This window comes from Hetaerina americana, unplaced genomic scaffold (genome assembly GCF_022747635.1).
Source record: "Hetaerina americana unplaced genomic scaffold, ioHetAmer1.1.p SCAF_5, whole genome shotgun sequence".
Taxonomy (NCBI): Eukaryota; Metazoa; Arthropoda; class Insecta; order Odonata; family Calopterygidae; genus Hetaerina; species Hetaerina americana.
The window spans coordinates 65,510,394-65,526,418 of NW_027287095.1; the positions used below are offsets into that span (position 1 = coordinate 65,510,394).

Sequence of the window (16,025 nt, forward strand, 5' to 3'; positions counted from 1 at the left end):
AAATGTGATAAAGTAAACCTGTAAATATGTGAAGTTATGATAAATGTTAACTATAAATGTTCAAGGATTATGTTGGTATACCTTACTATTCCTCTGTGAAGTCACATCACACTACTTAGGCTGTGGAAAATATTTTCTGGGAAATGGCTAAAATTTAACTGTCCAGCTATAAAATTTAGGTATGTTAATTCTAGCTAGAATGTAGGTAGTCAGTTTTCTTCTGTGAGAAAAATCCATCGTTATGTTGTCATGTTACATTGCTTTTATGATCACTTAACTTTGGGCTGGTTTATTTGCTTGAAATCATTCCTGTGTAATTTGTAACATTGCATGGCAAACTTGCATCCTCAATATATATGGGTCAAAGTTTTTATTATATTTCTGTCAGTAGAGATTTTCTGTTAAAAATATCACAAATCATAAACATCAGCTAACTATTGAATGCATGAAATGTTGCCAAGTAATTAACAATTTGACTAACTGCCTCAGAGCAGGGAGTGTTCTTTCATCATATGCCTCATAGCTGTTTTTAACAGATGAAGATCCGTTTGTTGCCGTGGGGGAAACAGTCGGCTTCTTTTTCTTCTGTGAGCCTCGGAGGCCTGTCCTCTGGTTTGAGGGTGGGCTGCCAATTGGAGAGGTGCACCCCTTCCCCTGTGGCCCAAGTGGGGGTGAAAGAGATGGGGGTGGGAGATGGGCTGGTGGTGGGGAGTGTGAGAGCACATGGGAAGATGTTGAAGCTGAATTCCCCTTGGGGGAAGGATCCTTGTTATGGGAAGAGCAGGCTGCACATTGTCGGTGTTGAACCTGGTGCTGGCGACAGTTTGCATTCTGATAGACATGGCCACCTGGGTGGAGTTGCTGCCGTGAAGGGCTCAAGGGCGCTCTGATTGAGTGACGTGGCACAGAATTAGGCACACCCAGCTGCTCCATTGTTATTGCCCCTGCCACTGGGTCATCTGGGTCATCGTTCTGAGGAAGTGGCTGTGGATGTAAGAGATTGGAGAGGGTACAAAGTGAAACTCAGCTTTTGTATTTGAAATACATCAAAGGAATTCTGCAGCAATTCCAAACCCTACAGATATTTTTTTGTGATTAAAGAGGTGAAAAGATGGTCATACAATTTGCAATGCATTATTTTTCTCAGGGTCAACCGTTGTGTGCATTTGATTGGTGACCCCATGTTTGCTAGAATTTAGCTGACTTATTAACGCTCTTGCTACAATTTTATGCTTAGAGGTGGGAAGAATAATATTTATGTCAAAGTTAAGTACTACTTAATTTTTCTCAATGGTGTAGTAAGCATTAACATGAAATAGCAAGTTGATATAAATGCCAAAATGATTAGTTGCCATAGATAATATGTTGCCTGTGAAATTTAGGATGATAGATTGAATATTCAAATATGACCCATGGTCTGGTGAATTCTGGAGAAAATTTTTGGAAAGGCCAATTTTGACATGATCAAATAAAACTTCAAAGATGATATTATAAAGCAGGGACTTTTCAGGGAAAACCTTTTGTTATGTATTCATAAACACATCCTTTAGTAATTCAAACAAATTTTTACTGTATTTTAAGCATGAAAGTCACAATAATTGTACAAGTTCAGGGGGTACATTAAAACATACACCTTGGCTTGAAGCCTATGTATTGTATGAATACCCTTTATTTAATGTTGGCAGCTGATAAGATGAGGAAGAGGCATTAGAGTTGAAATAGTTTTTAAATAATTTTTTTACCATTTCCAGATGAGTTAGCTGGTATCTATTAACTATTTTCATTTTGCTACCTCATTATGCATTTGTATTTTGGGTACCAGACTAGGAATATAGGTCCAAAATTTTGGTATGTCAATAAATCGTCTTTCACTTGACTTGTCATATTCATCATTATGAAGCATTTAACTATGGTAGATAAAATTCTAGGATATATGATTCACATCATTGTCAAATTCCAACGATGTGACTGGGTCTATTAAATTATTTAAAACATCTAGGTTAAGTACCCAGCAAGATAAACTTGATAATTAGGGGAGGGTATAGTAAGCCATCATCGTGTTTTGCGAAGAAAATTTAGGTGAAGCATGTCTCTAAATTAACGGCGATTCTCTAATTAGCAACAATTCTTTTGAATTTGGACCATATTATGGATGATTGCTGAATTTCTTACCCCATGTATCTCCAGAAGCTGTGCAACTTTGTAAGAATTGTAAATGTGGGCTCGGAACTCTTCCATTTGCAATTTCTTTCTCCTTGCACGTTCAAAGTCTTCAGCATCAGCTGCTTTTCGTTTCTCTAATGCCCATCGACCCAATCTTTCCCCAGCAGACCTCAGCTCATCCATTGCTAGCTTCAATTTACGTGCATATTCAAAACGCTCACCTACAAGAAAAATTTTTATTTAGCACTTTGAAATAACTCAGACTGAAAAAACCACAATGAAGTTAAAGTAGTAAATAAAATGGAAACTAGACTTGAATGATTCGCTGGAGTATATATTCTCATGATTTTTTCTATAAGTACATATGCATGTTATTATATATGTGTATGCAACAGAGTTTCCTTCAACTTAATCCCAGCAATATGAAATTCAAATTAGAGGAAACACTGTTTTAGAACCTAAAACAAAAATCTAGCATTAAAATAGGTAACAATCATTTATGTTGTGAAAAGATCATTTGAAATAAATGAGGAGTGAATGCCAATCTAGCATACAAAAAATTGGTAAAATAGGAATGTTATCAAAAAAGTAATGACGGCTAGTTGGAAATATTTTCATGTCATTCCCTTGATATTTTCACTAAATTGTGTCAATTTTGTAGCATATTTCATACTTATTTCTGCTTTTAATACTGCAGCATTTCAATCATCAAGATGCATGGGTATATAAATCCTAGGGAAAAAAGAAAATATGAGAAAAATGTATTTCCTTACATACCAGGGTACTGGAGCTGGATTGGAAGCTGCTGGAGTACATTTTTTGTTGGAGTCAGAAAAGTTAAGGACTCAAACTTTTGATGTATCAATTCTTAACAAATGAATGGGCATTATTCATGAAAAAATGCCTGAATAGTTTACCATTGTGCCGCATTTTTTATCCCTTGATGTTATCTTCCAAAGGGAATACTTGCCAAGAAAATCTTTAAATTTAATAAAAAGCTGTCAATAATTATGACTGAAATGAAAATTATTTTAAAATATACTTGTTGAACTCAAAATAATTTGCTGGATCCTTAGCTGGACTGAAGTAGAGCCAAAGCTGTCACTAAATTCTTAGTCCTCAGCTCCAGCACTCTGTTAGATATGTATTATTAAATCCTATCAATTACCTCAGCATATCATTTCGAACATATCATAACTATTGCCTTAAGCATATATTTTGTGAAAATGGGTTGTTGATATCAAGTTAATGGGTGACAATCAATAAAATTTACCGAAAAAAACAGTATAAAATAGGTCTACTTAGTTTTTATTCATCTTAAGAAATATAATGAAAAGTAGAGTTCCTGGCCATAACCAGCATCCCCTGGGGAATACATCCACCTGAAGAAGCATCTTAGAGAGCAATGACGTGTTTGTCTGAGGACCTGCACACCCTCCTAGGAATAAAATGGAGGTTTGTACAGCTTCTTTTAATGTATCAAATAACCTATTTTTGTTCAAACTTAGATAATATCAGCATGATATTGATTATTTGTTCTTTTGATGATCATTTTCCATGCAATTGAGTCATGTATAAGTTCTGGCCTTCATGCCAGTTAGTAGTACTCAAAAATTGGCATATGCATTTAGTGCTTCTACTAAGTGCATATTCAGGTGGTTGTATTATTGTAAATATGGGGACTTCTCAAAAATATATCTTTCTAAGTGCAAATTAAATTTATCAGAAAAATTGTTGGCTCAGGTGGCCTTCATTTGGGAAATTTTCAAGTTGACTTGTTCCAGAATATGAGTTAGATCCTTGTTGGAATAAAAATTAATAATCTCAATTGTTAAATGATTAGTTTTTTTTAGTTTTTACTTGGCTGAGGCTTATCTGTTGAACTATATGGACTTTGGCTGCAGACTCATAATTTGTCTCACCTTCAACAGCTTCCCGTTTTTTGATTTCCATGTGCCTGATGATCGTTGCAACCTCAGTGTCCACATACATCTCGAATGCTAGGTCATCATATGGTGATGTATAATTTCGGGAATTGATGAGCCGAGGAAGATTTTCATTTATATTCCCATGGGCTCCTGCTGCTCCTCCCCCTCCACACCTGGAAGCTGCAAAGAGGAGGGAGGAGAGGGGAGAGGGAGAGGCAAAGGGTGAGGTGGAGGAAGAAGATTGTGAGGATGAAGTGTGGCAATTGTTGCGTATGGCTCTGTCGGCCTCATCTCCATTGACCACTGGTTCCCTTTCATCCTCCCTACTACCTGCTCTCTCCCTCTTTCCCATTTCTTCCGCATGATGCGAGTTGTTGTTGTCCTCCGGCTCCTCTCCAAGGAGATTGACAGCAACCAGGCCCACCTTCAACAAAGAAAACCTTGGTGAGTTGGAAATAAATTTTAAGAATTTTTTCTGTTATCTCAAGCTGTTAAAAATTAATAAATTTACTGTGGTATAAGATTGATTTTATTTCAGTTTGATGACACATACATATAATTTTATTTTCCCAAGCAACATTTTGATAAAGTCCAGCAGGAGAAGCAACAGTTTGACAAACTGTTGCTTCTCCTGGAATTTATATATGAAGTTCAACAAACTAATGTCTCAGGCTAACATTTACCTAGATACAGATGCTATTTCTGTTTTGAACTGTCTCTCTTGTCCAAAATAATATTTTCATTTTAATTGGTTGGTTTTTGCTGGTTTTATATAGCTTGTATTTATTGAATATTTTCTGCTATTACTTAAGTCATTTTTTTTTCTTTTGGGAATTACATCTGTATTGCATTTGAAAGATTTTTCCTACTGTACCAGTTGCATTTTAGTTCAAGTTTTTTCATGTTGCACTATAGCTGTATATTTCATCCAATTACACAGAAAACATTTATTTTTGTAATATTTCCTGTAGAAAATTTCTGCGGGAGGATATATTCCATCAAGTAGGGTAGCCAGATTAAGCCGTCATTTAATAGTTGTTTTTATTTCTATATTATTGCATCATATTATGGAGTGCATTAAAGTTTTGCTATGCCAGTGTTTGTAAATGTGAAAGGGAGAATCCTTGACAGTATTGATCAAGTTCTTAAGGCTGGTCAGTAAACATTGTATTCTATGCTTTCCTTAAGATCCATTACTGTGGTGATTTTATAATATGAGACCTCATATGTATATAATGTAAGAAATGTCATATTATATAATTTTTACTGTGGTTTGAGAGGAGGTTAAAATGTACAAAATATTTTTCAAGTATATTTGTCTTTGCATTGTAATGCTATTAGCCATGTACTTTCTGTCTTATCGAGCAACTTTAATGATTTAAGGTGAAATGGAACTTTTGTGAGTTTCTAGATGTTTTGTGAAAGCCTGCATACCAAAACCAGTTCTTTTCAGTAATCAAGATTTTAAATGATACAAGAGTAATGACAAAATGTATAATTGAATAATGATATGTTAGAAATCCTGAAAACAACTGATTCTGGTTACTAAAATTAGCATGGCAGCATATTCAGAATCGAACCTGATGGCAAAACAGTAGATTACCTGATTCCATGTGTTAAGGGCATTTTGATGGTTAGCATGGAGAAGGAGACGCAAGTAACGCCCTGTGCAAGACACAGAGACAGATTTCAATTCACGTGCTTTGAAGCCAGTGGCCTCATTGCTGGATAGAGGAACATAGCCAAGGTGAGTGAAGTTTGGTTGGTGGTGGTGGTGATGTGGGGTTATAGTTCTTGGCCCCCCTTCAGGAGGTTCCATTGCGGCACCATCCTCTTCCCGCCCCTTCTTGTCCACCTCACCTGCTTCATCACCTTCATCATTTCCCACAAAGAATTCTACTCGCTCAGCTGTAAATAAATGGTTCTTTGTATTTGGCTGTAGGTAATGATATACACACATAGATTATCCTCACTCAATGAAAAAATATATGTGGAAAAAAGGTTTTGTGCAATGTGAAGTTATGCTTCAGGAAAGTATTAGAATCTAACTAGCAATTAGATACCCTTGGAAACTAATAAAAGATAAAACTTAGTGGGGAACTTAGTGAACCAGGACATTTTTAATGAAGGATGAACTCTTTCTGTGGTTGTTAGCTAATAGCAGTTTTTTTAATACAAAAAAACTTTTGTTATTATTTTCTCCATAAATGTTGTTTCCAGCAGCATTTAACTAATGTAAAATCTAGAGTTTTTTACCTTCAGATCAAGACTCAGCCACCCTGACACCCAAGTACTAATACCAAGGATTCCAGGCCTTGATATGAGTATCTCATTATTAATCAGTTCTGATTAATCATCCATTTACTAAGCCAAGAAATTGTCACCTAGTTCCCTTGCAGTTCAGACCAACCTTCAGCTTCTACAGTCTCATGAACTTTCTGGAGTAATGGTCTTAAAATAGTCTTAGTCATATGAAATAAATCATACTAAATTAAGGTGAACCCATTATCTATTGGTTGTCTACATTCACCATAATGGTTGTGTTGAGAGAAAAAGAGGCCTGAATATAATTTTAAGAGAGGAATTTTGTATATCATTAAGAATTTGAATATTTTATTTTAAAAAATATTTTAATATTGAGGCACTTTTCATGCCTCGGGTACTTCAATTATAAATCATGATATTGTGTGGTTTAGTGATTCAAGCATTTAACTTACTAAGGCAAGAATCCAATCTAATTTGAGGTTAAAATATGCAGTTATTATTATGATCGCGGTGCAAATGGAAATTGGGAAAGTTCAACTTGTTCCTCTAGTCATTAGTATCAACTCATTCAGAGGACAATAAAATATTGCACATAATATTATTGGGTAACAAAAATTTTAAATTAACTAAATTAAATATAATGCTTAGGTATTGCCAAATGTTCCTATATGTGGTTCTACTTGGTATAAACATGAATGTATATATACCATGAAAAATATATACAATGAATAATGAAATTCTCATATTAGATGGTCATGCCTGACTGGCAAATAAGCCACAATGATATTCATACTTCTAAGGAATTTGAATTGGTAGGAGTAATTAAAGGTCTCCATTAACACCATGAAAATTTCTAGATTTATATTAAGGGAATACATATTAGTAAAGAAACATACGTATGAGATACTGATGTGTGAGGATCTGAACTCTTTGTATGACTGCCTTGGAATCCAGTCGAAGTACAATTTCTTGTGGGTATGAGCAGTGGCGGGATGACTGCCAACCTCTCACAGTTGGCCCATGGCATTCAAGCTCCCTAGCACGGTGGTTCTCATCTTCACCTATGTGGCAGAAATCAATATTAATTAATATGAAGGTAGTACAATGTTCCCTTCATATCCCCCTTGGATCTTGCCCAGTGTCATGAATCACTGTATCTGTTTCATTTCTTATCACTGTATCTGTTTCATACCCGATCACTTATTGACTTCACACTTGCATAATATGCCATGTCCTCTGATCCAAACTCTACTTACATGATTTATACAGAGTTGAATCTTGGATGTGAGACATTTGTTTTCATTGACAAATTACATACTATAATGATTATGAAAATCCAAGGATGAAGTGGGTTCATAAATCATCAGCATAGGTGTGAAATAGGTAATTAATAGAACATAGGGGGAGAAGGTATAAGAGAAAATGCTGCCATAGCATAAATATCAGCAAAAGGTGCCAAGACCTCCAGGCATCCAATTCCCATTCAGGGAATGTCTGCATCACATCAAACAAGTGTTTTTCATATAATGCTCAAATATGAAAGTGGAAATCAAAGATATAACCAGTAATGCCAAGCCCTTACTTCGATGACACTGGTGTGAGGCTTAAATTATAATTTCCTCATGGCCATAAAAAATTAATATTAATGAGAGGAATTCAGATTTGAATGTATGGAACTTCTAACATTTAATTTTGCCATATGATTGTAACATAACATATATAGTTGTGTTGCCACACTTTTAATGACCAATTGCAAGTCTCAAGTAAAAGCAAAAAGAATATAGGTAATATGAACTGTGCCTGATAGATAAGCATCTGAAATGTTCCATATGCAATCAGTTATGAGGACAGCCAGCTAAGATGGTTATATCATAATTTCAGATGCTAAAACCAGAACTAAAATCTTTGGAAATTTTGTAGCCTTTTGATGCGCATAACAGCACAGTGGAGGTAAAATAGCCCCTGGGGGAAGAATGCTAGGGGGAGGGTAATAAGTAAAGAGCCCCAGAGGAAAGTAATATACCCTAGGATATTGTTTACATGGTAGCCAAGGGTATTATTGTGTTTTTATTTTGATTGCTTTTCATTGAAACACTCATGTGCCAAATCATATTTTTTTAGCTTGCAGCATATGGTGTAGACTGGTCTATTTGCCAATGGAAACTCAGGTACTTATCAGTTTTCATCACCCTATCATGGAGCTGAGACACAAGAGTCAGTATATCTCCCATATCTGAGGGAACTAGAAGCTCAAGACCTTGCAACCAACCCAGACGTTGATTTGACAGGTGAGGATGGACATCACCTCATACTTAAAGCCTTATATAGCATGTGAACTTCACACATCAGGGTAGGGGGGCCAGTTCCTATCCCTATACCACCTGTGGTTTCCCAGGAAAATCTCTGGTACCCAAAAAATCACTAAACTTGGGTGGAGCTGAGGAAATCCAAGGGAATCACCAGGAATCAACTATGTCAGTAATCCAGTGCTCTGTTCACTAGACTACCATGCCCACAGTTGGTCAAGGAAAAATGAATATATATTTCTCAGGCTTTAGTGTAGCAGATAGCTATTTCTGATATTAGTATTTCCTTATAAATATAATCTAACCAATGACATTTATCATTAAGAAGATTTTTTAAAAGAATTCTATTGTCATACATTTGGTATTATGGTCTGATTTCCAAATTCATTATTTAAAATTCCCCTCCCATGGACTACAACCTCTACGTGGTGGAAGGGCTTGTGCATTCCGATCCGATGACCCCTAGAGCTGTGCTGGTGGGAGCAATGATAACTGCTCCTGGTAGACCAGATAGGTCAAAGATTAAGAGCCAGACGAAAAGTAGTCCATGCAGTGTCTGTTCCTAAGTGAGGCGGCTGCAAAGGCATCTGACCCCAGGGAGGTGGCCATTGGTGTCACGTTAAAAACACTATTCAGGAGGGTAATAGGAAAGCACCTCAATTATCATTCCCAAGATTAACATGATGGACAATACAGAGATTTTGAGTCCTGGCAACTATGGGGCTCGGCCCAATCGGCCGTGTGTCGTGCCCGGCAGCGGGGGAGGCAAGGCTTCCGCAGTCGTCATCCCATGAAACCCTTGCCAGGGAAAACCAGCAGCAGCAGCAGGACAGAAGACGCAGGAGAAGAAGATCACATTAGTTAGAATAGGAACGTGGAGTCTCTCTGAGAACAGAGAGTCAGTTAGCCAAGGGGTTGCAAGCATTGCTGATTGAATTGGAAATCCAGTATGATAGGTATGGGATGAGAATATGCGATTTTCCAGAAAGAAAAAGGCTAAGCTAAACATGAAAATGAGAGGGCAAAAAATAGAGCAGGTAGAAAAGCTTACTTATCTCAGAAGTCTTTTGGACCAGCATGGTCAAGGTAGTCAGGATGTAAGGAGAAGAATTGCCCTTGGCAAAGAGGTTTTCACAAGGAGGAGTGGTCAATGATGAAGAGGTTGAGTATGGATGCTAAGGAAAGACTCGTCAAAACTTTGACATGCAGTGTAGTTACGTATGGCTTGGAAATGTGGTCACTGAAGCAGAAGGATAGAAGGAGATTAGAGGCTTTCGAAATGTGGGTGTGGAGAAGGATGGAGGAGACGAAATGGACCAAAAAGAAAACAAAAAAGGAAGTACTAAGTATGGTGGACGAGGAGAAGAGTTTGTAGCTATAAATCCTATGGAGGCAGGAAAAATGGATGAAGGGCATATTGATCAGCAGTGGGATGTTAAAGACTGTAATAGAAGGGAGAATATTAGGCAAATGAGGAAAGGGCAGGGATAGGATACAATGTTGGATGGGATGAAGGGAGGAAGTACACAGAGATGAAGGAGGACTTGATGTATAGTGGATTGCTGGAATGTGTTTTTTAGTAGTCACAAAATATTTATTTGGTAGTTGTGTCCATTCAAAACCTACCTTAACTGGTTGATTACTTAATTAAAAAAATATTTAAAATTAATTTTTTCCTGAGAAACCTATGTACCTACTTTTCATTTGAAGATAAATAATTTACATATCCATACAATTCGTAATTGTTTAATGCTATATGGTTAATATTGGCAGGAGATACAAATTTGGTTTGGGGTGTAGTTACTCAATATTTATTTTGATAAGGCTCAAGCTAAGCAAATTTTATTTTTAGTCTAATAGTTAATCTTGCTTTGGTTAGAATATATATGTTTTGGAGTACAGATTTCACTAAGAGGGGGATATCTATTGTTAAGGAATAACCAAGTTTAAAAAAACCTGATTGTTCACATAACTTTTCTGTGTACCCCATTTCAAGGTTTTAATCTCAATATTAATACCTGCCAATTAATATGTTTGGGAAAATGTGAAATAAAAGTAATGTGAAATAGTATATGTATTAAGTCTTTGATTTCAAGTTTTATTAATTTTGGGAATTCAATTGTCACTCCCAATTGTGGCCGATGAGTATTATTGTGTATTATCGTCAACACCCTAATCTATAAATTATTAATGTTTGTTGGTGTGGAATTATTCTTTCTAAGTATCTGAAAAAATATGAAGCAGAGTTGACAAGAAATGATAGTAAATGATTGTGTTGAATCAGTGCATTTTAAACCCTTTTTGGCCGGTACTCTCAAAGTCACCAACTCCTCTCCTTTGAATATTTTCAAAAAACTGTATCACTCTATGTTCATGGGTGTTGAAATGGAGGGCAAAGGAATTCATTAAACCTCCAAGGGTTTTTCAAAAGTCAAAATTTTGGTTCAGCTATCCCAAAGAATGGGAGATGCACAGAATGTGCAGACACCATCATTATGTGGTGAAAAAAAAAAAAAAAAAAAGAGACGTTTCAGGCGTGATATGGTGGAATATCATGATTAATTAAAAATAGCAATTTTCCACAAAAATAAAATTTAATGCGACCGGTTTCAATGTTACTACATCATCATCAGGTGTATGATGATGATGATGTAGTAACATTGAAACCGGTCGCATTAAATTTTATTTTTGTGGAAAATTGCTATTTTTAATTAATTATGTGGTGAGTCTACATTCGTCTTGGGGAGCTGTGGAGTCATCAGGGGTGTGATAAAACACAAAGGATGTAGTCAGTAAATGACAGAGAATAACTGACTGTTTTGGTGTTCACCTAGGGTATCAGCTTCAAATTTGGTCAATACCCATATGAACTAACAATTTTGAATTTTGAGATTATTTGGGTATAAGAATTTTCTAAGAAATTGCTAGTATGTAAGGCAAGGACTTGGCCCTCTGAATTTGAATGTATAATGTTTACAGAATATGGCTTCATATGCTACTTATGCAGATATCAAAGGTAAAATCCCCCCTGCCCTTGAGGGATTTCTGGTCAATGTAACTCATCGAGCCTTCCTTCCTTATTCCTTTCCTCCCCACTATCCTTTCTGTTCACTTCAATTCTGATGGACTCAAAGCCGATAGCTTTCTATGGTACCATGCATCATTGCAAAAGCACAGACGATAGAATAACTGAAGTTAGTTAATGAATAGGGAGTCCCAAGCAGCCTTTGTCTTTTCCATATACATGTATGTCCTATATTTTTGTTACCTATATACATATAAAATGGAGTAGCAAACCCTGTGATCTCGCTGTTCCCCGCGGAGGAGGCTAAGATTATGTCAGTACCCACACTTCTGCATATACTTCTTCGCCATCAAAAGTTTATCTAAAAATTCCTGGCAATAATAAATATAACAACGAGCATGGATCAAAAATATACTCCATGAAAAAGCACAGGCTTGTTTGGTCAAAAACTATTTTTGGGTAACATTTTTAATTAGAGTGAATTAAATCATATTTTTGCGAAAGTCCGTGAGAAGTCACTTATTTCCATTAACATTTTTTCATTAAAATATTGACGAAGTGTCCAATTTAATATGCAATAATTTTTTAAAAATTTAATGCATAACATTTTCTACTTAATGCATAAAATAGACATTTCAAATATCCTTTCCTGTACATGCAATATTAAATTGATCAATCATGCGACGGCAATCCAATACGGCCCGTAACCAAACTTATCCTTTTTACCCTTCTAGTTACTAGATTCCTATTGATTAATTGCGTACCTAATAATTGAGTACCATTCCTATTTTAAATCGAAAACAAATTATATACAAATGTATATGCACATATATATCCATGCACTCATTTTTTCACGCGCATACACACGCCCGAATGAAACGAATGCAGACTTTTCTGACTGTATAGTGTGAACGCGTTCCGCTACTAGCACACGGAATTATCTGAGGAGGAATGGAAGGCAGATGCGGACCGCAGACAAACACAATTCTCCCGTATCATTGGTGCGTCAACGCCATCGTTGACTGTTTTCTTTATTTCTTAAAGAATGAAAATGTTAATATACTTGAGCAAGTCATCATTTAGGCGGGAAATCATTTACCAACTAATTAGAACCTTCTCAGCGCCTTGTAGATATGTTCTCTATTTGTAATGGGCAAGAGAATATGCTACCATTTCCAAGATCCAAGAAGATATTTACATACTATACATTATATTTACCTGATGCGAAAATCACTTTAAATCCAATTTTATGTGGCATCCTTCAAGTGATGGATTTCTCTGGCACTCACTTTTACTGCAATTTTCATCCCTGATTCTTTAGAAAATTGCTAAGGACAATCCTTATTTTACTATACTCCAATTTTCTGTGAATGCATGGGAAACAATATGCTTTATGTCAGTCACTAATTATAAACATCGAAGAACAAAGTTATTGCTTTTCAGAATTTCCCTTGGCAGAGAATTCCATTTGTCGAATGAATGAGGCTTTGTTGAATTTTATGATCATATTTTTCACAGCACTCTAAACGAATTGTTAAGCATGTTTTGCGCGAAAAATTCTTAAAGAATATATCATTTAATTTCAGAATATATAATTGTTTCCGCTAAATTAAATAATTCGCACGCCCTTATTTGGAGCATTTTTTAAACATTTACGTTATCTCTTACCTTGTGTAAAAAGGGCCTTGATTTCCATTGAACTCCAAAACGGTGGTGACGATTTTTTTGGAATACTCAACATTTAAGTCCATTCATCTGCAAATAAACATTCATTTAGAGCTTCGTTATATTTTTCCTTAAATTGTCCCGTATTTTTTTCGAATCCGGAATGTCTATAATTCCAATTAATTCCGCTTTGAAGAAGTCGAATTAAAATTATTTCATCCTAATGTTAACGAATTAAATTTTAAATTACGGTAGGCTATATAGTTTTCCGCTCGTTATCACCGAATGCCGAGACACGGCATGCTTCGTAATACTTGGCCAATATAGGAATATATTCGTAAAATTATTTTTTCGGTTTCTTTCGATCAAGTCTCATAAAAGGAAAGGTTTATGTTGCTTATAATTTCAACGCAAAAACTAATCCCCGTGAATTTAATGAAAATGCTGGCCCCTCACTGATGCTGCCCAAGTCAGATATCTGCGCCGTGTGGCAGATTCCTACATCTTGCCCCGCTATCAGAAAAATCAATAAATGTCGACGAATCTATTTTAGCTTTGGCAAGAATGAAATGAATATGCGAGTGTTATATGTTGAAACGTGCTTAAAAGCAAATATTTTAAATTTAAATTATAATTTCTATGAATTTTGGTGGATCAAATAGTTTCTAAATGAAGTGGAAACGTATGAAACCTGAAATATTAAAAATCACGGCTGCGGGCGCAAATAAATATTGCTGAAATCCATAATTATATTATAATATGTCTTTAAATAATTTAAAATTCATAATGTTCAGCATTCATTCATTCAATTGGTGTTATACTACACTACACCGAATTTCAAAAAAGGCTGTAAAATGGCCACCAATAGGCTTCCATGAGCGTCACGAATGTTGCATCTAGGTTGGTCACTGTCACTGTTGGCAATTGTCGAGCTTGTTGTAGTGGTATATGTTTGTCTCAATTTATGTTTGTAGTCCTTTGTAGTCATTTATACCCATTGTAAGAAAGATCATACAATAAAGTCTCTAACTTAATTGTGATATGCGTATTGGAATAATTTTAACGTTCACATTTTGTCAGTGTTGTCACGCGTAAGTTATAATATCTTGTGAAACATAATTAACTAATCTTTCGTACCAGGGAGCTCACCTGTAGCCCTCTTAACAAGGAAAAGGTATGCCAAATATAACATGGGAAAAACTCCCAAAGTAGTTGTCTGTGGTATGAAAGGTGTTGGCAAAACTTCTATTTTGGAACAGCTGATATATGGAAAATTTTCTAAAGATGGGGTGAGTTTAATATTGCCACTGATGTAAGTTCGCTAAACAGGTACTCACAATACTCATTTTAAAACAATTCTAGGATTTGTATCCAACGATAGAAGACATTTATGTGGCTCACGTTGAAACTGATCGTGGGACGAAAGAGAAATTGCGGTTCTATGACACTGCCGGCCTCATCTCTGCTCAGTCCGAATTCCCAAGGCAATACCTGACATTTGCTGATGGTTTTGTTCTTGTGTATGATCCGAACAACTCAGATTCGATAGAAGTAGCTTTAAGTTTAAAGAAAGATATTGACAAACATAGGGAAAAGAAAGAAGTAAGTGCTTCTTTTCTTTGCTTACTATTTAATTTATATTTATTCAGTATTTCTCGAATTGTTTAAATGTATAGTATGTATATTCCAGTGTAGGTTCCATTTTAACTATGAGTTAATATTTGTGCTCTAACGTCAACTTCCTTAACTTTATAGGTGGCTGTTGTTATATTGGCTCATAAAATTGCTGGGAAGCAGGACAAAGTGGATCTTTCCAAGTTATCGAATTTTCTGGCCCGTGAGAAAGTGAAGTTATTTGAAGTCGATGCTCTGGATCGCACAAGTTTATATGAACCCTTTGTTTATTTAGCTTCGAAAATCAATCCACCGACAAACAAAAGCACATTTCCGCAACTAAGCATGGTTAGAAAAGCCAAAGATTCTTGATGAGAATTGTTTTATATATTCACTCAGTATTAATCATTTAATAAAATGGGTAATAAAGGACTGAATTTTCATATTTGATATTATTTTACATGATGGAATGGAAGATAATTTATAAATATTTTTATATTAAATAATATTTTTTACCTGCCTTAATTGCATCGAAAATGCTTATTCTTTTCTTCCCCCTACCTGATTTCTCAACATTCTCCCCTCTATTACCATGATTGGCATCCCATGGCCCCACAATATCTCTATGTCCACTTATCCTATCCTTCTGGATTTCCCCCAATTACCTTTTCTCTTCCCACTACCATGCCTAGAACTTCATCATTTGTCTTCCTTTCCATCGATATTATTTTTTCCATTCTTCTCTAGCCCATATCTCAATGGCCTCTAATCTATGCTATCCTCTTTCCAAGCCAAGTTTCTGAACCATATCAAACTATGCCCAATTAAAGTTTTCATCAGTCTTTTTTTGTAACTTTGCCTAAGTTGAGTGTCATCAACAGTAACCTTTATGCATACACTTCTTTAATTTATGCAATTCTTTTAATATCCCAACACTTTGTCCATTCTCATCCAAATTGCTTTTCAAGTAGATGAATTGTTTTACCTTTTCTAGTTTATGCCCCTCAATTTTAATATTTGTCTTAGCCTTCCTATTTCTTGAGAATCTCATCACCTTCA

The 16,025-nt window shown here is 35.7% G+C and overlaps 2 protein-coding genes across 5 annotated transcripts in view; one reads left to right on the forward strand and one right to left on the reverse strand.

Annotated features, from left to right (window-relative positions):
• Positions 1 to 13,822, reverse strand: part of LOC139693965 (centrosomal protein of 104 kDa) — a 28,555-nt gene extending 14,733 nt beyond the window's left edge. The window contains exons 1-8 of the mRNA XM_071592332.1: positions 13,603 to 13,822; positions 13,356 to 13,442; positions 12,906 to 13,051; positions 7,253 to 7,417; positions 5,695 to 5,999; positions 4,086 to 4,515; positions 2,173 to 2,384; positions 482 to 984 (exon numbers count right to left, since the gene is read on the reverse strand). Of these exons, the coding sequence (XP_071448433.1) occupies positions 482 to 984; positions 2,173 to 2,384; positions 4,086 to 4,515; positions 5,695 to 5,999; positions 7,253 to 7,417; positions 12,906 to 12,945 (1,655 nt within the window). The 5' untranslated portion in view covers positions 12,946 to 13,051; positions 13,356 to 13,442; positions 13,603 to 13,822. The remainder of the gene's footprint in view (positions 1 to 481; positions 985 to 2,172; positions 2,385 to 4,085; positions 4,516 to 5,694; positions 6,000 to 7,252; positions 7,418 to 12,905; positions 13,052 to 13,355; positions 13,443 to 13,602) is intronic.
• A 381-nt stretch (positions 13,823 to 14,203) lies between these two features.
• On the forward strand, positions 14,204 to 15,409 carry kappaB-Ras (NFKB inhibitor interacting Ras like 1). Of its 4 annotated transcripts, none has more exons than XM_071592274.1 (4): positions 14,204 to 14,252; positions 14,493 to 14,641; positions 14,715 to 14,954; positions 15,108 to 15,409. In XM_071592274.1, the coding sequence occupies exons 1-4, from the start codon at positions 14,240 to 14,242 to the stop codon at positions 15,336 to 15,338; spliced, it is 633 nt and encodes a 210-aa protein (XP_071448375.1). In that variant the 5' UTR covers positions 14,204 to 14,239; the 3' UTR covers positions 15,339 to 15,409. The 4 variants fall into 4 exon arrangements, with proteins under 4 accessions (XP_071448375.1, XP_071448377.1, XP_071448376.1 ...); XM_071592276.1 differs by lacking the exon at positions 14,204 to 14,252 and adding an exon at positions 14,254 to 14,296; XM_071592275.1 differs by lacking the exon at positions 14,204 to 14,252 and adding an exon at positions 14,267 to 14,351.
• The last annotated feature ends 616 nt before the right edge of the window (positions 15,410 to 16,025 follow it).